This window comes from Bufo bufo, chromosome 7, assembly GCF_905171765.1.
Source record: "Bufo bufo chromosome 7, aBufBuf1.1, whole genome shotgun sequence".
Lineage (NCBI taxonomy): Eukaryota > Metazoa > Chordata > Amphibia > Anura > Bufonidae > Bufo > Bufo bufo.
This window is the reverse complement of record NC_053395.1, coordinates 46345149-46364578: the sequence shown is the minus strand read 5'-3', so window position 1 is coordinate 46364578 and position 19430 is coordinate 46345149. Positions and strand designations below refer to the sequence as shown.

The window sequence follows — 19430 nt, the reverse complement described above, 5'->3', positions numbered from 1 at the left end:
AGCTATCTCTGTATATACAATTACACAGAGAATGCTATCAATCACTAATAACACCTCCCTGTGTACAGCTATCAGCCACCTCTGTATACACACTTACACAGGGGATGCTATCAATCACTTCCTGTATAAAAATGAACTCAGAAAGAGCAGAGATTTAAACATATAACTGACAAGTTTTACTGAATCTTTTCCCACGAAATACATAAACCTGCTCAGCTCCTCCTGCTCTATAACATGCTGTCTGAAGATTGCACTGCATTTTGTGGTGACAAATCCTCTTTAGGACACAGTTTGCAGTAAACTATTTAGTGCTCACCTCTTAACCACCCAATTTCCTTGAACCAACATCGCCACCTGCTGTATACACCGCAGAACTGCAATAGATTCTGTTCCTGCTGCCATTAGGCCCATGAGATTTGCAAATGGTATTACCTTAACTGCAAGGAACAATATGAACATATTAGAAAATGTATTAAAAAAATGCTACACCGGTGGTGCCACACAGGTTTTTTTTTTTTTACTTTTCTTTTTTAGGCAAAAATGCCGGCTCCATGCAATGAGTTACATTTTTGGGTTAGTGATGTTAAAATTGCAGTATGCTTTGGCTGTGACTTTTTCCTCTCATTTTCTGTCATTTTTGTCCTACCAAAGGTTTCCTTTAGCCCTACTTGTATGTGTATTGTGTTTTAATTGCGTTTTTGCATGTTTTTTTCCTTTACCAATGCATTTCTTGTAGTTCTCTACAAATCAATTGACACTGCAAACCTATGTGGCAGCATCTTTAAGCTATAAAATTCATGCTTTTTTTCCCCCACAAGCTTTTATTTTGGTGCCATTTTTATTTTTGTCATGCATTTAAAAAAAAAAAAATATTAAATAAATAAATAAAAATTCCATGCTGTGAAAAAAAAGCATGTTCTGTATAGGTCATCAGTATCTGATTGGTGGGGGGCCAACACCCAGGACCCCCACCAATCAGAAGCAGCGCCTCGGCCTTCTCACGACTTTTTCTAGGCCAGTGACAAACACGTTCATTGGTCAAGTGGCCTAAGAGCAGCTCAGCCCCATTCACAGCCGCTATACAATGTACGGCGCTGTGCTTGGCGAGCACGGAGAAGGCTGCGGCGCTCACAGGCACACTGGTGCCTTCTCAATAAGCTAATAGGCGGAAGTTCCAGGTGTCGGACCCCCACCGATCAGATACCGATGACCTATCCTGAGGATCGGTCATCTGTTATAAAATCTTGGAAAATCATTTTAAAAGGGGTATTTCAGGATTTGAATATTGATGGCCTATCCTCAGGAAGTAGTGATCAAAGCCGGGAGTAGTACTGCAGCTCCAGCTTTTTTTATTCTTTTTAACAAGCATTTATTTTGGTGGCATTTTTCTGCTCACATTTTTGCCATGCCTTTTTTTCAGGCATTTTTCCCATGGACAAAGTTATGGAAAATGCCTGGTTTAATAGGGCTGACCATGCTGACAGATGCTTTTTTAACAGAAGTGATAGCTGTAGGTTTACGGTTTATCACGCTTTGTAGGACATACCATTTTTCATCAAGATCTTGATCTGATCAGCCAGCGGCAGAGTCCTCAGTTGAGCCATTGACAGCACGTTGCTTGGAGCTACCGGCTTTTCACTGTTCAAGAAAAAAATTACTCATATCAAAATAATTTTTCAATCCTGTCCTATTAAAGTTAATGGACTCTAGACTGGAAGAGGTACGCAATTTTTCTGAGTAAAGTATCGAGGATCTAAAGCTGCAATAGAGACTAGGTTAAAGTGCATGGATGATTGCCACAAATCTGATTTTTAAAAGGTAGGTATTTTAAAATTTACAGGAAGGAATGAAAATCATTGTTGTGATGTACATAACAGATATTATAATAGGTACAACTGCATTGGGCAGCAGATTTTTATCATATGCCTTATGGCCAGCTTAAAGGGGTTGTCCCACGAAAAATATTCTACAGTTTTCAAACCAGCACCTGGATCTGAATACTTTTGTAATTGCATGCAATTAAAAATTTCGCATAGACATTGAGCTATTTAATAAAATGTATCTGTATAGCGCCACCTGCTGTTTTTTTTTTTTTTCTTTGCCCTGCTCACTGAGATGGCCGCACATGCTCAGTTTAATCTTTCAACTGCCTCCTGAGCTGTGATAGGGAGAGCATGGACACTCCCCCTGAGCTGTGATAGGGAGAGCATGGACACTCCTCCTGAGCTGTGATAGGGAGAGCATGGACACTCCCCCTGAGCTGTGATAGGGAGAGCATGGACACTCCCCCTGAGCTGTGATAGGGAGAGCATGGACACTCCTCCTGAGCTGTGATAGGGAGAGCATGGACACTCCTCCTGAGCTGTGATAGGGAGAGCATGGACACTCCTCCTGAGCTGTGATAGGGAGAGAATGGACACTCCCCCTGAACTGCAGAAGAAAAGACACGCCCCTTGAGCTGCCAGCTTGATATAAATCCAGCAGAGCAATGAATGGGGAGATCTCTGGACCCATGTGAGGTACAGGGCTGGTTCTAGCTTTGTTAGAAAGAGATTGTCATGTAGTATATGATGTCTGATTTTCATTTTTTACATTAGTCGTGGGAGAACCCCCCTTTAAGAATTTGAGCACAATTCCAGGTTTCATCCTGATCACGTTGAGACGAAAATAAATTAGAAATCCAGCAGTCAGGCGCCCAACAAAAAAAAACATTGAAATATAAGAAAGTACTTACGTTTCTTCCTCAACATTAGGAGGCATCAGCATCTGTAGGTATTCACTGAAATACAAGAAAGATTATACTGCGATTATACAATCGTCCGGTTGGCTACACAGGGCATGAACCTGTGCAAGTTCGCCTGACTGGTGGGGGTGCTGGGAGTCCAAACTCAAGATTTAAATAGTCACTGGAGGAGAATTATCAAACTGGTGTAAAGTAGAACTGGCTTAGTTGCCCATAGCAACCAATCAGATTCCACCTTTTATTTTCCAAAGGCACTCTGAAAAATGAAAGGTGGAATCTGATTGGTTGCGATGGGCAGCTAAGCCAGTTCTACTTTACACTAGTTTGAGAAATCTCCCCCACTGTCTTTTTAAAGAAACTTTGCATAAATCAATAGTACAGGGGAATATAAGAAACTTTGACATATTTCATCAGAGAAAAATGCTTATTCCCCCTCCCAAATTAACATTCTCTGCTGCATCAGTCTTGAGACACTATGGGGTGCAGAGAAACACAGACATGCTGCTCTTAGAAGGCTATGATGTGGGCCGGAGCCTGACCACATAGCGCAATGGACGCTTGTTAGAGCGCTCCTCCATCACAGGCCTGTGTTACTGCTATATACACTGCTCATCTCACTCCAAGATGGTGAAGATGGGTAAAGACAAGGCCAGAGATAAAAGAGAACCTGGGAGATCGGACCGCAGCAGTACAGACATGGAGAGATTTCTTAAAGCAGCTGCCTCTCCCGGCGCTTACGCGCGCAAGATGGCGCGGAGGGGAAGAGAGAACACTTAGTGGACTCAGACGCAGATGGCCTGTCTGACTCGACAGTAGCCAGCGTGACAAGGAACCACACGCAAGTCTCTCGGCGGTTCTTAAAACAAGCTTTGTCTCAAGCCATAATGTGCGGCCTACTCAGCTACCTAGACATGGCTGCACTACTGAAGGTTGCTAGAGAGAAAGAGGATCTGCAATTTGATGGTGAGCGCATTCTTCTATTTCAAGACATAGCTCCCTCGACCTTATACAAAAGATGGCTGCTACGTCCTATTACAGACCACTTGAAGGCCAACCATGTAGCTTTCAGGTGGCTTTTTCCCTTCGGCCTTACATTCACTAAAAGCAGGAAACTGATGGCCCAACCATGGTTTATTCAAGCAGGAGTGGTAATGTATACCGCCATTAAAGTACTTACCTCTCAGCTGCATAAGAGGACGTCTACCAACATGCCATCAGCTATGTCACCCTTTACGTAATGGACAGACACTATAATTAGCCTTCCATGATTCTACCAGGTGCCTTTTACTAGAATTGCTTAGTCTAATAGTCCTGGTTTTGTGGTTTGCTATGTTCACCCTTTAGTACTATCTGTTATTTCCATGTTGAACAAATACCTCAATTTAGTTTACTTTTAATGACGCAGGCCCCGTGAGTTCTTATGTGAGGCCTACATGTTTGTTAGAACTCATATTCACCTGTCACCCCCTTCAGTTAGACGGGTAATATTGCTAGCAGGTGCTGTGATAGACCTCATAGTGCTTCTTATGCTAATGAAAACTGCATTGCACAGGAGGTTTATTATACCACCACACCTACTTGTATTTACTATATATAGATTTTCATTTTGTTTCTATTTCTTTTCTTTTCTATCCTTTCCCACCTTCACTCGTCCTATCCCACCCTCCCTCCTTCATGCGGCACGTCTCCGGACCATTTGCATTAAGATGTTCACAGATTACTGTTCTAAATGGCTCAGATTAAATGTACAACTTACAATGCGAGAGGCATGAACACGCCGCAAAAAAGATCTGTTATGTCGCCTATTGAGTAAATCCAAGACAGATATATTCTTTTTTCAGGAAATGCATTTTAAGGGTCCATTCACACGTCTGCAAAATAGGTCCCACTCATTTTCAATGACAGTGTGCTGTCCGCATGCGCACTTCTGTTCCGCGGCCCCACAAAAAACTAGAACATGTCCTATTCTTGTCCGCAGCCACGGACAAGAAAAGGCATTTCTATTATAGTGCCGGCCATGTGCGGTCCACAAAATGCGGAACGCACTTGGCCGTAGTCCGTGTTTTGTGGATCCGCAATTTGCGGACCGTAAAACAGTTGCAGACATGTAAATGGACCCTAAAGCAGGACGCATACCATCTCTACCACAAGCATACTTTAGAATGTGGTTCCATAGTTCTGCCAACGCCTCAAGAGGGGCGAGTGTTGCTATATCTAAAAATGTACCCTTCACCCATATTCTCACACAATCTGCCCCTGAGGGACGCTTTATTTTTGTTAAGGGTAAAATAGGAGTGGATGTTGTTACGCTTGCAAGTCTATATGCACCCAACAGAGGCTGAAGACTACACTGGCTAAGCTACATCAGTTCGCGGAAGGTATACGTATAGCGGGAGGAAGGTGACATCAACATTGCCCTTTCACCTACTCTTGACACCTCCTCCGGTACTTCCATACACTCAGGTATCTCTAGGTAGAATACACAGAACATTAATGGATGCATGCTTAGTCTACTTTCACACTGGCGTTTTGGCTTTCCGTTTGTGAGATCCGTTCAGGGCTCTCACAAGCGGTCCAAAACGGATCAGTTTTGCCCTAATGCATTCTGAATGGAAAAGGATCCGCTCAGAATGCATCAGTTTGCCTCCGATCCGTCTCCATTCCGTTCTGACACACAATGTAAGTCAATGGGGACGGATCCGTTTTCACTGACAATAGAAAATGGATCTGTCTCCCACCGACTTTGAATGGAGTTCATGACGGATCCGTCTTGGCTATGTTACAGATAATACAAATGGATCAGTTCATGACGGATGCATGTGGTTGTATTATTGTAACGGATCCGTTTTTGCAGATCCATGACAGATCCGCCCAAAACGCGAGAGTAAAAGTAGCCTTAACTGATGAATGGCGACTCCTATACCCAACTACCAAAGACTATACATTTTTCTCTAATGTGCACAACACATTTCAGAGACTGGATTACATATCAGACCATGCACCAGTGAATATATCCTTATGCTTTCGAAATATGCCAGCTAGAACATGGCCCTGGCGCCTGAATGAGACACTGCTGGATAGGGAGGTAGACTTGCAGGCAATGCAACAGAAGCTCACTCTTTTCTATAAAGAGAAAGAGCCCAGGGACACTTCTACCATAACAGTATGGGAGACTCATAAGGCTGTGATTAGTGTTGAGCGAACTTCTGTTTTAAGTTCGGCGTCTAAAGTTCGGCTTCCGGTTAGCGAAGAATCCCGATATGGATTCCGAATTCCGTTGGGGTCCGTGGTAGCGGAATCAATAATGGCCGATTATTGATTCCGCTACCACGGACCCCAACGGAATTCGGAATCCATATCGGGATTCTTCGCTAACCGGAAGCCGAACTTTAGACGCCGAACTTAAAACAGAAGTTCGCTCAACACTAGCTGTTATGAGAGGGAAACTGATTTCCCTGGGAAGTAAATTGAAAAAAGAAAGGCAAAAGCTACTGAACTCTCTGCTTTCTCAGATAGCCACAACTGAAGCTCTCCACAAGAGGTCTAAGGGCCGTTTCACACGAGCGAGTCCATTGCGGGAATCGCGCTCCGTGTGCGAGTGTGATCCTCCGCTCTGGACTTGCAGGAGTGCACGGCATTATCATGATTTATAATACTATGTGTCTCTGCATGGCCTTTTTTCCACAGAATCATAGTGACATAAAGCTGTCAGTATGATTCTGTAGAAATAAGGTCAAGCAGAGGCACATAGCATTATAAAAGGAGACTTTTGTATTACTTACCAGTAAAGTCTCTTTCTCGCTCTTCCTTGGGGGACACAGGAAACCATGGGTATAGCTCTGCTCCCTAGGAGGCGTGACACTAAGCGAAAGCTGTAAGCCCCTCCTCCATCAGCTATACCCTTCAGCCTGGAGAAGAGACTGCCAGTTGCGTGTCCAAGTAGTGAAAGATAACCACCAACCGGAAAAAGAACTGTCGAGCCCCAACGGGGGCAACCAAGCCGGAACCACAACTGTAACCCAATGAAGGGCGGGTGCTGTGTCCCCCAAGGAAGAGCGAGAAAGAGACTTTACTGGTAAGTAATACAAAAGTCTCCTTTTCTCGCCCATATTCCTTGGGGGACACAGGAAACCATGGGACGTTCCAGAGCAGTCCCAGAAGGGAGGGACCAGAACAAACTCAACCAACGCCAGAGGCATCAATCAACTGCCGCCTGCAACACCAGACGGCCTAAAGCAGCGTCAGCCGACGCATGAGTATGCACCCTGTAGAACTTGGTGAAGGTGTGCAAGGAGGACCAAGTGGCCGCCTTGCAAATCTGCTCCGAAGAAGCCCGATTTCTCTGAGCCCAGGAAGCCCCGACCGCTCTAGTGGAGTGAGCGGTAACACCAAGGGGAGGAATCCTGCCCTTGGCGAGATAAGCCTCAGTAACAGCCATCTTGACAAAACGAGCGATAGCAACTTTGGATGCCGCCATCCCTCTGCGCGACCCTTCCGGGACCACGAAGAGCGAGTCAGTATGCCTGAAAGATCTGGTTACTTCCAGGTAAATCCTGAGCGCCCTGACAACGTCCAGGCGATGAAGCTTCCTCTCCCGCGGATGGGAAGGGGAAGGACACAAAGAGGGGAGAACGATGTCCTCGTTCAGATGAAAGGCGGAGACCACCTTAGGAAGGAAGGAAGGGACCGGACGAAGAACCACCTTGTCCTGGTGGAACACTAGGAAAGGTTCCAGACAGGAGAGTGCAGCCAATTCGGACACCCTCCGAAGAGAGGTGATGGCTACAAGGAAAATAACCTTGCAGGACAGAAGTCGCAAGGAAACCGTCCGCAGAGGCTCGAAAGGAGAAGCCTGGAGCGCTGAGAGAACCAGGTTCAGGTCCCAGGGCGGTACCGGAGGGCGATACGGGGGAACCGCGTGAGCCACGCCCTGAAGGAAGGTCTTGACAGGACCAAGGGGGGCCAGTGGGCGCTGAAACAAAATGGACAGCGCAGATACCTGACCCTTCAAAGAACTAAGGCCTAGACCTTGGGCCAGTCCGCTCTGCAGGAAGGACAAAACGGTGGGGAGAGAAAAGCGGAGCGGAGGAATCCCCAGATCGGTACAGAACCCCAAAAAAGTCCTCCAGGTCCTATAATAGATCCTAGAAGAGGACGGCTTACGGGCGCGGATCATGGTGCGGACGACATCCGCAGAAAAACCCCTACGTGTCAGGACGGTGGTCTCAACAACCACGCCGTCAAACGTAGGGACCCTAAACGCGGGTGGAAGATCGGTCCCTGAGAGAGAAGATCTTCCCTGGCGGGCAGTGGCCAGGGCGCGTCTGCCAGGAGCAGCATGAGGTCGGCATACCAAGACCGGCGGGGCCAGTCCGGAGCGACCAGAATCACCGAGACGCCTTCCGCCGCGATCTTCCGAAGGACCTTGGGCAGGAGAGGGATGGGAGGGAATATGTATGGGCGCGCGAAGCCTCGCCAAGGAAGAACGAGGGCGTCGGCTCCGCAAGCTCCCGGATCCCTGGCCCTGGACAGATAGGCGGGGACCTTGTGATTGAATTTTGAGGCCATGAGGTCCACGTCCGGAATGCCCCAACGAAGGCAAATGGCCTCGAATACCTCCGGGTGAAGAGACCACTCGCCGGGGTCGACGGTGGTGCGACTGAGGAAGTCCGCCGCCCAATTGTCCACCCCTGGAATAAAAATTGCAGATAGGGCCGGGACGTGGGCTTCCGCCCAACGGAGAATGCTGGTGACCTCCCGCATCGCTGCAGCGCTGCGAGTGCCCCCCTGGTGGTTTATGTACGCCACGGCCGTGGCGTTGTCTGATTGTACACGAACTGGATGACCCTTCAGCAGATGAGTCCAGTGTCGTAGAGACAGAAGGGCCGCTCTCAGTTCCAGGACATTGATCGAGAGTTTGGACTCCGATGGAGACCAAATGCCCTGGACGGATCGGGGAGGAAACACGCCTCCCCAGCCCGAGAGACTGGCATCGGTTGTAACCACCAACCAGTTGAGTGGCAGAAAGGACCTGCCCAGAAGAGGGGACTGTAACCACCAGCGGAGAGATGACCGCACCGGAGGCGACAGATGGAAGGGATGATCCAGAGACTGCGGCGATTTGTCCCAGGAGGAGAGGATCGCCCGTTGGAGAGGGCGGGAGTGAAACTGCGCAAATGGGATCGCCTCGAAGCAGGCAACCATCTGCCCCAATACCCGCATGCAGAAGCGGAAGGACGGTCGACGGTGGAGAAGGAGACCCCGAACCGCCCCACGGAGGATCAGACGTTTTTCCGAGGGAAGACGTACCTCCGCCGTTCCCGTGTCTAAAAGCATTCCCAGGAAGACGAGTTGTCTGGAGGGGGGAAGGGAGGACTTGGGGAAGTTGATGACCCAACCAAACCTCGCCAGAGTCTCTAGAGTGAGATCCACGCTGGCAACCGCTTGAGAAAGGGACGGAGCCTTGATGAGGATATCGTCCAAGTACGGTAGCAGAAAAACACCCCTGGAACGGAGTAAGGCTAAAACCGGGGCCAGGACCTTGGTGAACACCCGGGGGGCTGTTGCCAGTCCAAAGGGAAGGGCGACAAATTGGAAGTGGAGATCCCCCACGGCGAATCGAAGGAAGCGATGGTGACACTGGGCTACCGGAACATGGAGGTAGGCATCCTGTATATCGATGGAAGACATGAAATCTCCCTGCTCCAGGGAAGCCACCGCGGAGCGGAGGGACTCCATCCGAAACCGTCGAAGGAGGAGAAAACGGTTGAGCTTTTTGAGGTCCAAAATGGGCCGCACCGAACCTCCCTTCTTGGGAACTACAAAGAGGTTCGAGTAGAACCCTTGGAATCTTTCCTCTAGAGGAACGGGGGTAATCACCCCCCTGTCCAGTAAAGCTTGAACGGCCGCGGAGAACGCGGCCGCGTCTTTCGGGTCTCGCGTGGGGCGGGAGCGAAAGAACCGATCCGGAGGGAAGGATGCAAATTCGATTTTGTATCCGGAGGACACAATTTCGAGGGCCCAGGCGTCGGAGACGTGAGCCATCCAGACGTCCTTGAAAAGGAGGAGCCGGCCCCCCACCCGGGTGGGTGGGGGCGCGCCTTCAAGCAGAGGACTGTTTTGCTGCGGGTGTGCGGGCAGCCTGCGGCTTGCGCCAGGAGGGCTGCGCCCGAAAAAACGGCTTCCTACGCTTGTCCTGGGGAGGAGCCGAAGCGGCAGCTGTGGTGGGAGCCCCAGAGGCCCTGCGGGAGGACCGAAAACGAGACGCACCAGGGCGTCCGCGGGGGGCGCCCCTGGCTTGGGGTTGAGGAAGATGGGTGCTTTTACCACCCGTGGCCTCTGAAATAAGTTCGTCTAAGCGGACCCCGAAAAGGCGGGAACCCGCAAACGGTAGCCCCGCCAAGGAACGTTTGGAGGCAGCGTCCGCTTTCCAGACCTTCAGCCAGAGCTCCCTCCTGACGGCAACTGCCAGGGCGGAGGAGCGCGCAATAAGGGCTCCCGCATCAAGGGAGGCCTCACAGACAAAATTCCCGGCCCGAATAATAAGCTGGGCCAAGGAACGTAGGTCCTGGATGGGGATGTCCGAGTCCAACTCCTGTTCCAGCTGCGTACCCCAAGCAGAGATTGCTTTCCCTGCCCAAGCAGAGGCAAAAACCGGTCTGAGGGCAGAACCGGAGGCAGCAAAAATGCCCTTGGACAGGGTCTCCATGCGACGGTCCTCCGCTGACTGAAGAGAGGACCCGTCGGGAACAGGGATGGCCGTGTTCTTTGACAGCCGGGCCACAGGGGGGTCTACCTTGGGTGGGGAAGACCAGGTGGCCACGACATCGGCTGGAAAAGGATAGCAAATGTCCAGCTTCTTTGGGTTGACAAAACGGGCGTCCGGGCGAGCCCAAGCCTTAGACACCACGGAGGAGAAATCAGAGTGGATTGGAAAGACTTTTGAGGCCTGCCTGGGTCTGATAAAGGAGACGCTAGCTGCGTCCGAGCTAGGGGGGTCATCCTGCACCTTAAAGGTGTCACGTATATCAGAGATGAGTTGAGCCATCGCTGAGGCTAGCTTGGACGGCAGGGCCGAGTCCATTTCCAAATCTGAAGCCGCCAATTCACCTTCAGAGAGCGAATCCTTTGGAGAGGAGAGGCTCGTCTGGGTGCGCACGCGTGGCGGGGAGAGGGAGGCATCCGAGGAGGAGGCTCGCTCTACTCTAATACGCTTCTGAGAGTGCCTAGCTCGGGAGGGGTCACTAGGAGAGGATGAACCCGCTGCAGCGGCAGAAGCAGTGGACCCGGAGGGCGCGACAGTCAGAGTGGCGTCCTGCGGGGTAGGTGGCCTGTCTATTAGGCGGCCCACGACATGAGTGAGGCTTTCCACGGCCTGGGACAGGGATCTAGCCCAGTCAGGCGGGTCAGAGGAAGCAGGGAGCGACACAGCGGGCGACTGAGGCTGCGGTGGAGCTCGGCATGCAGTACAGTGCGGATCAGACTGCCCCCGGGGAAAGGGTTCCCTACAAGCGGTACAGGCATGGTACCATGGCTTGGCGGCTGCAGAAGGGTCTGACATGGTGGAAAGATGTTGCACTTTAAAGCAACAGTACTGTGGCACGGAGGGGGTTAAACAGTCCTACCAGACCCGATGATACAAGCGGCAGCTGTAAGGGGAACAGACTGAGGAGGCTGTGGAGGAGAGGCAGCAGCACGGAGCTGAAAGGCTTCAGGATCGCACGGCAGAGAGATGAACCCGGAAGTAGCGGAGCGCAGCAGCACGGAGCTGAATGTGTAAGGAAGCTCCGCCCCCCCTCTGCCGCGCTGAAGCCGAAGCAGAGCCGCGCGCGCGCGGCAAAATGATTTTAACCCCCAAGGATGTTGAAGTGCCGGCCATGACATGGCGCCGTTCATGCCAGGAGAACGGCTCCCACCGCGCCTAGATGTAGCAGACGGCTTGCAAGTCTGCAGCCGTCCCCTGTAAGGCAGCGTTCTAGGACTTGCCCAGATAGACTGCCCTCCAACTATGCCCGGTAACGTCCCGATATGCGGGGGGGGGGGGGGGGGGGGGGGGCGGGGGGGGGGGCGGGGGGGGGTTTGCAGTGGTCATGTAACAGTGGCCATGTTGGTAGCAGCGGTGGGAGGGAGGAAGGGGAGGCTGGAGCAGCCACTCTCACCATACGCTGTCTTCGCCCTCAGTCCATCCAGCGGGGTCGCCCCTTCAGCTCCTGGCACCGCGGTGGCAGGAAGCCGGGGGAGGGACTTGGCGTGCGGGCGACCCTGAGCTGGCGGGACGCAGGGGAGCGAGGCTGCCCTGGTCCACCTTGTCTTCTGTGGGGGAGGCGGCAGTGCGGAATTACCGGCACTGGCGCAACTCAACCCCGGGAGAAACAGAGGGGTCTAATGCGCCTCTGTTGTCCCTGTAGGTAGAAAAAAACCGAGTTAAAAACAACAAATACGTAAAAAATAAAAATCATAGGATAACAACCCTGCATAAGCAGGGGGTGTCTTGCCTCCTTGGACACTAAGCAAAAAACTGGCAGTCTCTTCTCCAGGCTGAAGGGTATAGCTGATGGAGGAGGGGCTTACAGCTTTCGCTTAGTGTCACGCCTCCTAGGGAGCAGAGCTATACCCATGGTTTCCTGTGTCCCCCAAGGAATATGGGCGAGAAATCATGATAATGCCGTACGCTCCTGCAAGTCCAGAGCGGAGGATCACACTCGCACACGGAGCGCGATTCCCGCAATGGACCCGCTCGTGTGAAACAGCCCTAAAGTTTTGCAGACACATCAGGAGCTGACCCCTCTGAGAAGGCAATTCAGAGACTTGCTCAATACACAATCAGCCAAGTCTTACCAATATTCTAAATTTAGATTCTATGCACACAGAGACAAGGGCACAAAACTTATGTCTCGACTTCATACAGTCAAGTAGGCAAGCTCGGGGTTGTAGGGATATGAAAACCACTGATATCGCAGCAGCTTTTCAGGAATTCTACGCCCAGCTTTTGTGGCTTGAGGGATGAGGGAGATCCAATGGAACAGGATTCTTGTGGGACTATTGATGGCTTCCTAGATCCCTGCTTCTTAGGACAATCACCCCTGAAGACTGTTCACTTTTGCTTCAACCGGTCACGGAAGATGAGTTCGCCAAGGTCATAAAGTCAATGCCCTTAGGCAAAAGCCCGGGTCCAGGTGGCTTCCCGGTGGGCTATTATAGGAAATTCTTGCCCACTCTTCTCCCTCAGATTACAGAATGGGATAGGTCTCTAATGTCAGGTGCCACCCTACATCCTCAGGCTCTAGAAGCAGTGGTTACTATACTACCCAAAGAGGGGAAAGATCCAGAGCAATGTGGGAGTTACAGAGCCATATCGCTCTTAAATGTTAATGTCAAAATTTGGGCGAAACTTCTTGCTTCTAGACTGAGCTGTCTTCTACCCAAACTTGTTCATCCCGAGCAAGCGGGTTTGTTCCGGGAAGGGAGGGAAACCATAACTAGGGAGTCTGTCACCAGCATTTCACTTTTTTAACCCTTCCCACAGCTCCCTAGCATGCTTACAGTTAATAAAAACGTTACCTCTGGCATCAATCCTGGACTTATAGAACCCTCAAAAACAATCTTTATAAGATATGCAAATGAGGGCTCGCAAGTGCCCATTCCTTGTACGGCATCACAGTAACTATTGCGCATGCGTCGGCTAACGACGCCAATTTTTGCGTCGTTAGCCGGCGCATGCGCAATAGTTACTGTGATGCCATACAAAAAATGGGCATCGCAGTGCGCATGCGCCGGCGCGGGATATCAGCAGCATAACAAGTTAGTACAAAGGCGGTCAGAGGGAAAGGATGGGCGGGCAGAGGGTAGAAAGGGGCGGGGGGAGGCAATGAGAAGGCTGAGCAAGAAGGGCACCTAAGAGAGTAACGCCGCCCTGGGCACTTGCGAGCCCTCATTTGCATATCTTATAAAGATCGTTTTTGAGGGTTCTATAAGTCCAGGATTGATGCCAGAGGTAACGTTTTTATTAACTGTAAGCATGCTAGGGAGCTGTGGGAAGGGTTAAAAAAGTGAAATGCTGGTGACAGACTCCCTTTAATGCCATTTCCTATGCTGGGGTGACTAAACAGTCATTGGTCCTCATTAGCGTTGACGCAGAAAAGGTCTTTGACAGAGTCAGCTGGGTTTTTATGCCAAAGGCTCTTTTAAGATTTGGAATCCCTGCTTCCTTTGTCAACGCAATAATGCCACTATATAGATCTCCTAGTGCAAGAGTCAGAGTGAATGGTACCCTCTCCTTCATTTCCTATTAAAAATGGGACGAGACAGGGATGCCCCCTGTCCCCCACCCTTTTTGTCCTGGTAATGGAGATGCTATTACAAGCCATTATAGAACATCCCCAAATACAGGGACTTCATTTACCTAGTCAATTACCCGCTTACCATACGGCTGCCTTTGCAGATGATCTACTCATCTTCATTACTAATCCTTCACGTGCCTTTCCTCCCCTGCTAGATCTTTTCACGACCTTTGGAACTCTCTCCAATTTCAAAATAAATTACACTAAAATCAGAGGCACTTAATATAACAGCTCCAGCCTCGGTAGTGTCTAAACTGCGATCAGCTACCCCCTTTAAGTGGCAAACTTCGCGCCTCACCTACCTGGGCATTGAGATCACCTCGGACCTCACGAAGGTCTTCCATATCAACTATCCACCGCTGATACGGGAGATTCAACCCTATTTGAAATCTCTCCAAATCCCCTGTGTCTCCTGGATGGGTCGCAAGAACTTGCTCAAGACCATCATAATGCCCAAGTTACTTTATGTCCTACAAATGCTGCTGATACCCATGCATTTTTTTTTAGACAGATTGTTTACTTTTGCTAATTTCTTATGGAACAAAAAAAAAGCATGCTTAGCATATAGCAGACTTGAGTTGAGGAAGGAGCATGGTGGCTTTGTTCTCCCTGATCCACTGACCTATTATAGAGCAGTTCATCTAAAACGATGGCTTCAATTAACCCCTTAAGGACTCAGCCCTATTTCACCTTAAGGACTTGGCCATTTTTTGCAAATCTGACCAGTGTCACTTTAAGTGCTCATAACTTTAAAACGCTTTGACTTATCCAGGCCGTTCTGAGATTGTTTTTTCGTCACATATTGTACTTCATGACACTGGTAAAATGAAGTCAAAAAAATTATTTGTTTTGCATAAAAAAATACCTAATTTACCCAAAATTTGGAAAAATTAGCAAATTTCAAAGTTTCAGTTTCTCTACTTCTGTAATACATAGTAATACACCCAAAAATTGTGATGACTTTACATTCCCCATATGTCTACTTCATGTTTGAATTATTTTGGGAATGATATTTAATTTTTTGGGGATGTTACAAGGCTTAGAAGTTTAGAAGCAAATCTTGAAATTTTTCAGAAATTTACAAAAACCTAATTTTTAGGGACCACTACAGGCTTACATAATAGAAACCGCCCAAAAATGACCCCATTCTATAACATACACCCCTCAAGGTATTCAAAACTGATTTTATAAACTTTGTTAACCCTTTAGGTGTTGCACAAGAGTTATTGGCAAATGGGGATGAAATTTGAGAATTTCATTTTTTTGCCAAATTTTCCATTTTAACCCATTTTTTCCCACTAACAAAGCAAGGGTTAACAGCCAAACAAGACTATCTTTATTGCCCTGACTCTGCCGTTTACAAAAACACCCCATATGTGGCCGTAAACTACTGTACGGCCACACAGTAGAGCGTAGAGTGAAAGGTGCGCCGTATGGTTTTTGGAAGCCAGATTTTGCTGGACTGGTTTTTTGACACCATGTCCCATTTGAAGCCCCCCTGATGCACCCCTAGAGTAGAAACTCCAAAAAAGTGACCCCATTTTAGAAACTACGGGATAGGGTGGCATTTTTTTTGTTACTTGTTTAGGGTACATATGATTTTCGGTTGCTCTATATTACACTTTTAGTGCGGCAAGGTAACAAGAAAAAGCTTTTTTGGCACGTTTTTTATTTTTTGTTATTTACAACATTCATCTGACAGGTTAGATCATGTGGTAATTTTATAGAGCAGGTTGTCACGGACGCGGTGATACCTAATATGTATACAATTTTTTTTATTTATGTAAGTTTTATACAATGACTTCATTTTTAAAACCCCAAAAAAATTTTTTGTGTCTCCATACTGGGGTGCATATGACTTTTTGATCGCTTGTTATTACACTTTTTGTGACGTAAGATGACAAAAAATTGCTTTTTTTACACCATTTTTATTTTTATTTTTTTACGGTGGTCATCTGAGGGGCTAGGTCATGTGATATTTTTATAGAGCCGGTCGATACGGACGCGGAGATACCAAATATGCATACTTTATTTTTATTTATGTAAGTTTTACACAATGATTTCATTTTTGAAACAAAAAAAAAAAATCATGTTTTAGTGTTTCCATAGTCTAAGAGCCATCGTTTTTTCAGTTTTTCGGCGATTATCTTGGGTAGGGTATGATTTTTGCGGGATGAGATGACGGTTTTATTGGTACTATTTTGGCGTACATGCGACTTTTTTGATCACTTATTACCTTTTTTGGGAAGTAAGGTGGGCAAAATTTCAATTTTCTCATAGTTTTTATTTTTATTTTTTTATAGCGTTCGCCGTGCGGCGAAAGTAACATGACCGTTTTATAAATCAGGTCGTTACGGACGCGGCAATACCTAATATGTGTAGTTTATTTTTTTTTATTTTTTTTTATTCAGTGATAAATGTTTTTTTTTTTTTTCCTTAACTTTTTTGCACTTTTTTTTACATTTTTTTGACCCAGACCCACTTGGTTCTTGAAGATCCAGTGGGTCTGATGTCTGTATAATACAGTACAGAACACTATATAGGGTTCTGTACTGTATTTTACTTACACTGAACAGATCTATGCTTTTAGCATAGATCTGTTCAGCACCATGGACAGCAGGACGCCTGAGAAGGCGTCCTGTTGCCATGGGAACCTTCCCCGTCTGCCACAACTTCGCAGACGGGGAAGGGTGAGCACGGGGCTGCGGGGGGCTGTCGGGGGGCTCTCTCCCTCTCCATCGGGGGGCTGCAAAGGCACAGCAGCCCCCCCGATGGGAGAGGGAGGGAGCTCCCTGACCGATGACAGCTAACCTTTTCCATACCGCGGTCCGTACGGACCGCGGTATGGAAAGGGTTAAACGGCTGACATCTGCACAGATGTCAGCCGTTTATACCAGGGTGTCAGCAATGTGCTGACACCCTGGTATAACCACTAGAAGCCAACAAATTTTCAAGGGGAGGCGGGCGGGGGATCGCGATCCCGCCTGCCGCACCGCCTGCCACCCGCACCGCCTGCGACACCCCCAAATCGGCATTTTGGGCATTTTAAAAGTTTCTGATCAGAAACTGCAGAAATCGCAGCAAACCGCAGGTCTGAATTGACCTGCGGTTTGCAGCGATCGCCGACACGGGGGGGGTCACATGACCCCCCTGGCGTTGTGACAGGATGCCGGCTGAATGATTTCAGCCGGCATCCCGTTGCGATTAACCCCCGCGGCGCCAGAATGCCTATTTAAAGTTAGGACGTACCGGTACGCCCTGAGTCCTTAAGGGGTTAAAAGGTTTCTACCACCTCATTTGGACCTAATTAGCTGTCAGACACTAGCGATTGGCTAGTGTCTGCTCTACCTAACCATGCTATTCTAAGACCTTTGTGTGCAGCCGTTACACTAAAAAACCTACTTTTATTGCTATGCAAATGAGCCTCTAGGTGCTCGTCCCTCCAGCCCGCCCATTTCTAGATTGCCAGCCTCCATCTCATCCATCGGCCTTATTCTCGTGCCTGCGCAGTGTGCGTCTGTATTCGGCGCAGGCGCAGTGACTGTCTGACCGGCCGGGCGTCGTCTGTTTGGGAGCGGTCTTAGATACTTAACTACAGTTGCAATCTGTCTCGGCCTCTACATGTAACCCCCTTCTTAGGCTACATGCACACGACCGTATGTGTTTTGCGGTCTGCAAAAAATAACAAAAAACGGATGACATCCGTATGCCATTCAGTTTTTTTTGCGGATCCATTGTAACAATGCCTAAAACGGACAAGAATAGGACACGTTCTATTTTTTTTTTTTGCGGGGCTACAGAACGGACATACTGATGTGGACAGAACACTGTGTGCTGTCCGCTTTTTTTGCAGACCCATTGAAATGAATGGGTCAGCATCCTGTCCTCAAAAAAAACGGAACGGACACGGAAACAAACAACGTTCATGTGAATGTAGCCTTAAAGGGACTATGTCAGTGATACGAACCACTACTAGAGATCAAGACAATAGTAATGAAAATAGAATGGGCACTCATATATCCAGTTCGCAAGGTAGGCAAAGCGACTCAAGCAATGTATTAGTAATATATCAATTTATTAATTTATTATGACAGTGTAAAAGCGGATGGATAGCGATAATATTACCACCATACGCAATGGGTAATGATACCTAACCAGAGCTGTGTCCCCAATTCGAAATGGTTAAAACTCACATAAAATATAATAAAATAGCATATATTTATCCACTGTTATAGCTAATAGAAGCTGGAAATCCAGTCCGGCATGGATAAAAGAACTAATATATTTCTGTTATCTAGAACAGTGGCGCAACAGATATATCTCCAGAAAATAAATGAATAAATAAATATAAAAATAAAAGGTGAATATCAATATTGGTAGTGATAGTGCATGGTATAAAACATTAACATATAGTGCATATAGTGAAATACCTGTAAGATAAATCTATTAAATAAATGAATATATATAGTGCACAATTAATTGGTGAATATATATAATAAGTCTCTGGAGAATCAGCATTAATAAATGAGTTGTTGCATCCCACTGATGGTTGTGTTCCTAGAAAAAAGTCTTTTAGCATTGGAGCATAAGGCCTGGGAATCGGCTTAGTCCGCGCAATTTCCCAGGGGTATAATCGATTTCAACAGAGTCAACCGCGGCAAACGCGGCAAGATAATTAAGCAGCAATACAAATGTATCCACAGTAATGCGCCGATTCATGTGCAGCAGCACCAGATTACTCACGTACAGTCCTGCTCTCACCGTGGCGTCCCACGTGGTACAGATCAGGGGTGAACTTGCCTTTAGGTAGCGCAATCAAAGTCTGCTAGGTTTGTCTACTAGCAATGATATGTCCACCCGACTGTGAACGGGAGTGCTTCGTTGTATCACACTGCAAAGCTGCGTCAGGTTTCTCTGATTAGAATGGGTGTTCCACCTGTCTGGGTCAGTACTGGTGGTGAGGATCTCACCCGTCAATCACTGTAATGTGTCCAAAGAAACCCGCAGTTCAGTTGCTCCTGGAAACCGCAATAGAGTTGGCCTTTAGCCACTGAGGAAGAAGGCAGCTAGCCTTCGAAACGCGTCTGGTGAGGAGCAATTGGACCTGATGAAATACCGGCTTTAATTCTTATTATACATTGGACTGAGAAAGCGCTTTCTAAAAGGACAACTCTATTGCGGTTTCCAGGAGCAACTGAACTGCGGGTTTCTTTGGACACATTACAGTGATTGACGGGTGAGATCCTAACCACCAGTACTGACCCAGACAGGTGGAACACCCATTCTAATCAGAGAAACCTGACGCAGCTTTGCAGTGTGATACAACGAAGCACTCCCGTTCACAGTCG

At 48.1% G+C, this 19430-nt stretch overlaps 1 protein-coding gene across 1 annotated transcript in view; it reads right to left on the bottom strand.

The window, feature by feature from the left end:
- The window catches only part of POLR3E (RNA polymerase III subunit E), a 101027-nt gene that overhangs the window by 45178 nt on the left and 36419 nt on the right, over nt 1-19430 (bottom strand). The window contains 3 exon segments of the mRNA XM_040440308.1: nt 317-437; nt 1547-1638; nt 2735-2779. Of these exon segments, the coding sequence (XP_040296242.1) occupies nt 317-437; nt 1547-1638; nt 2735-2779 (258 nt within the window).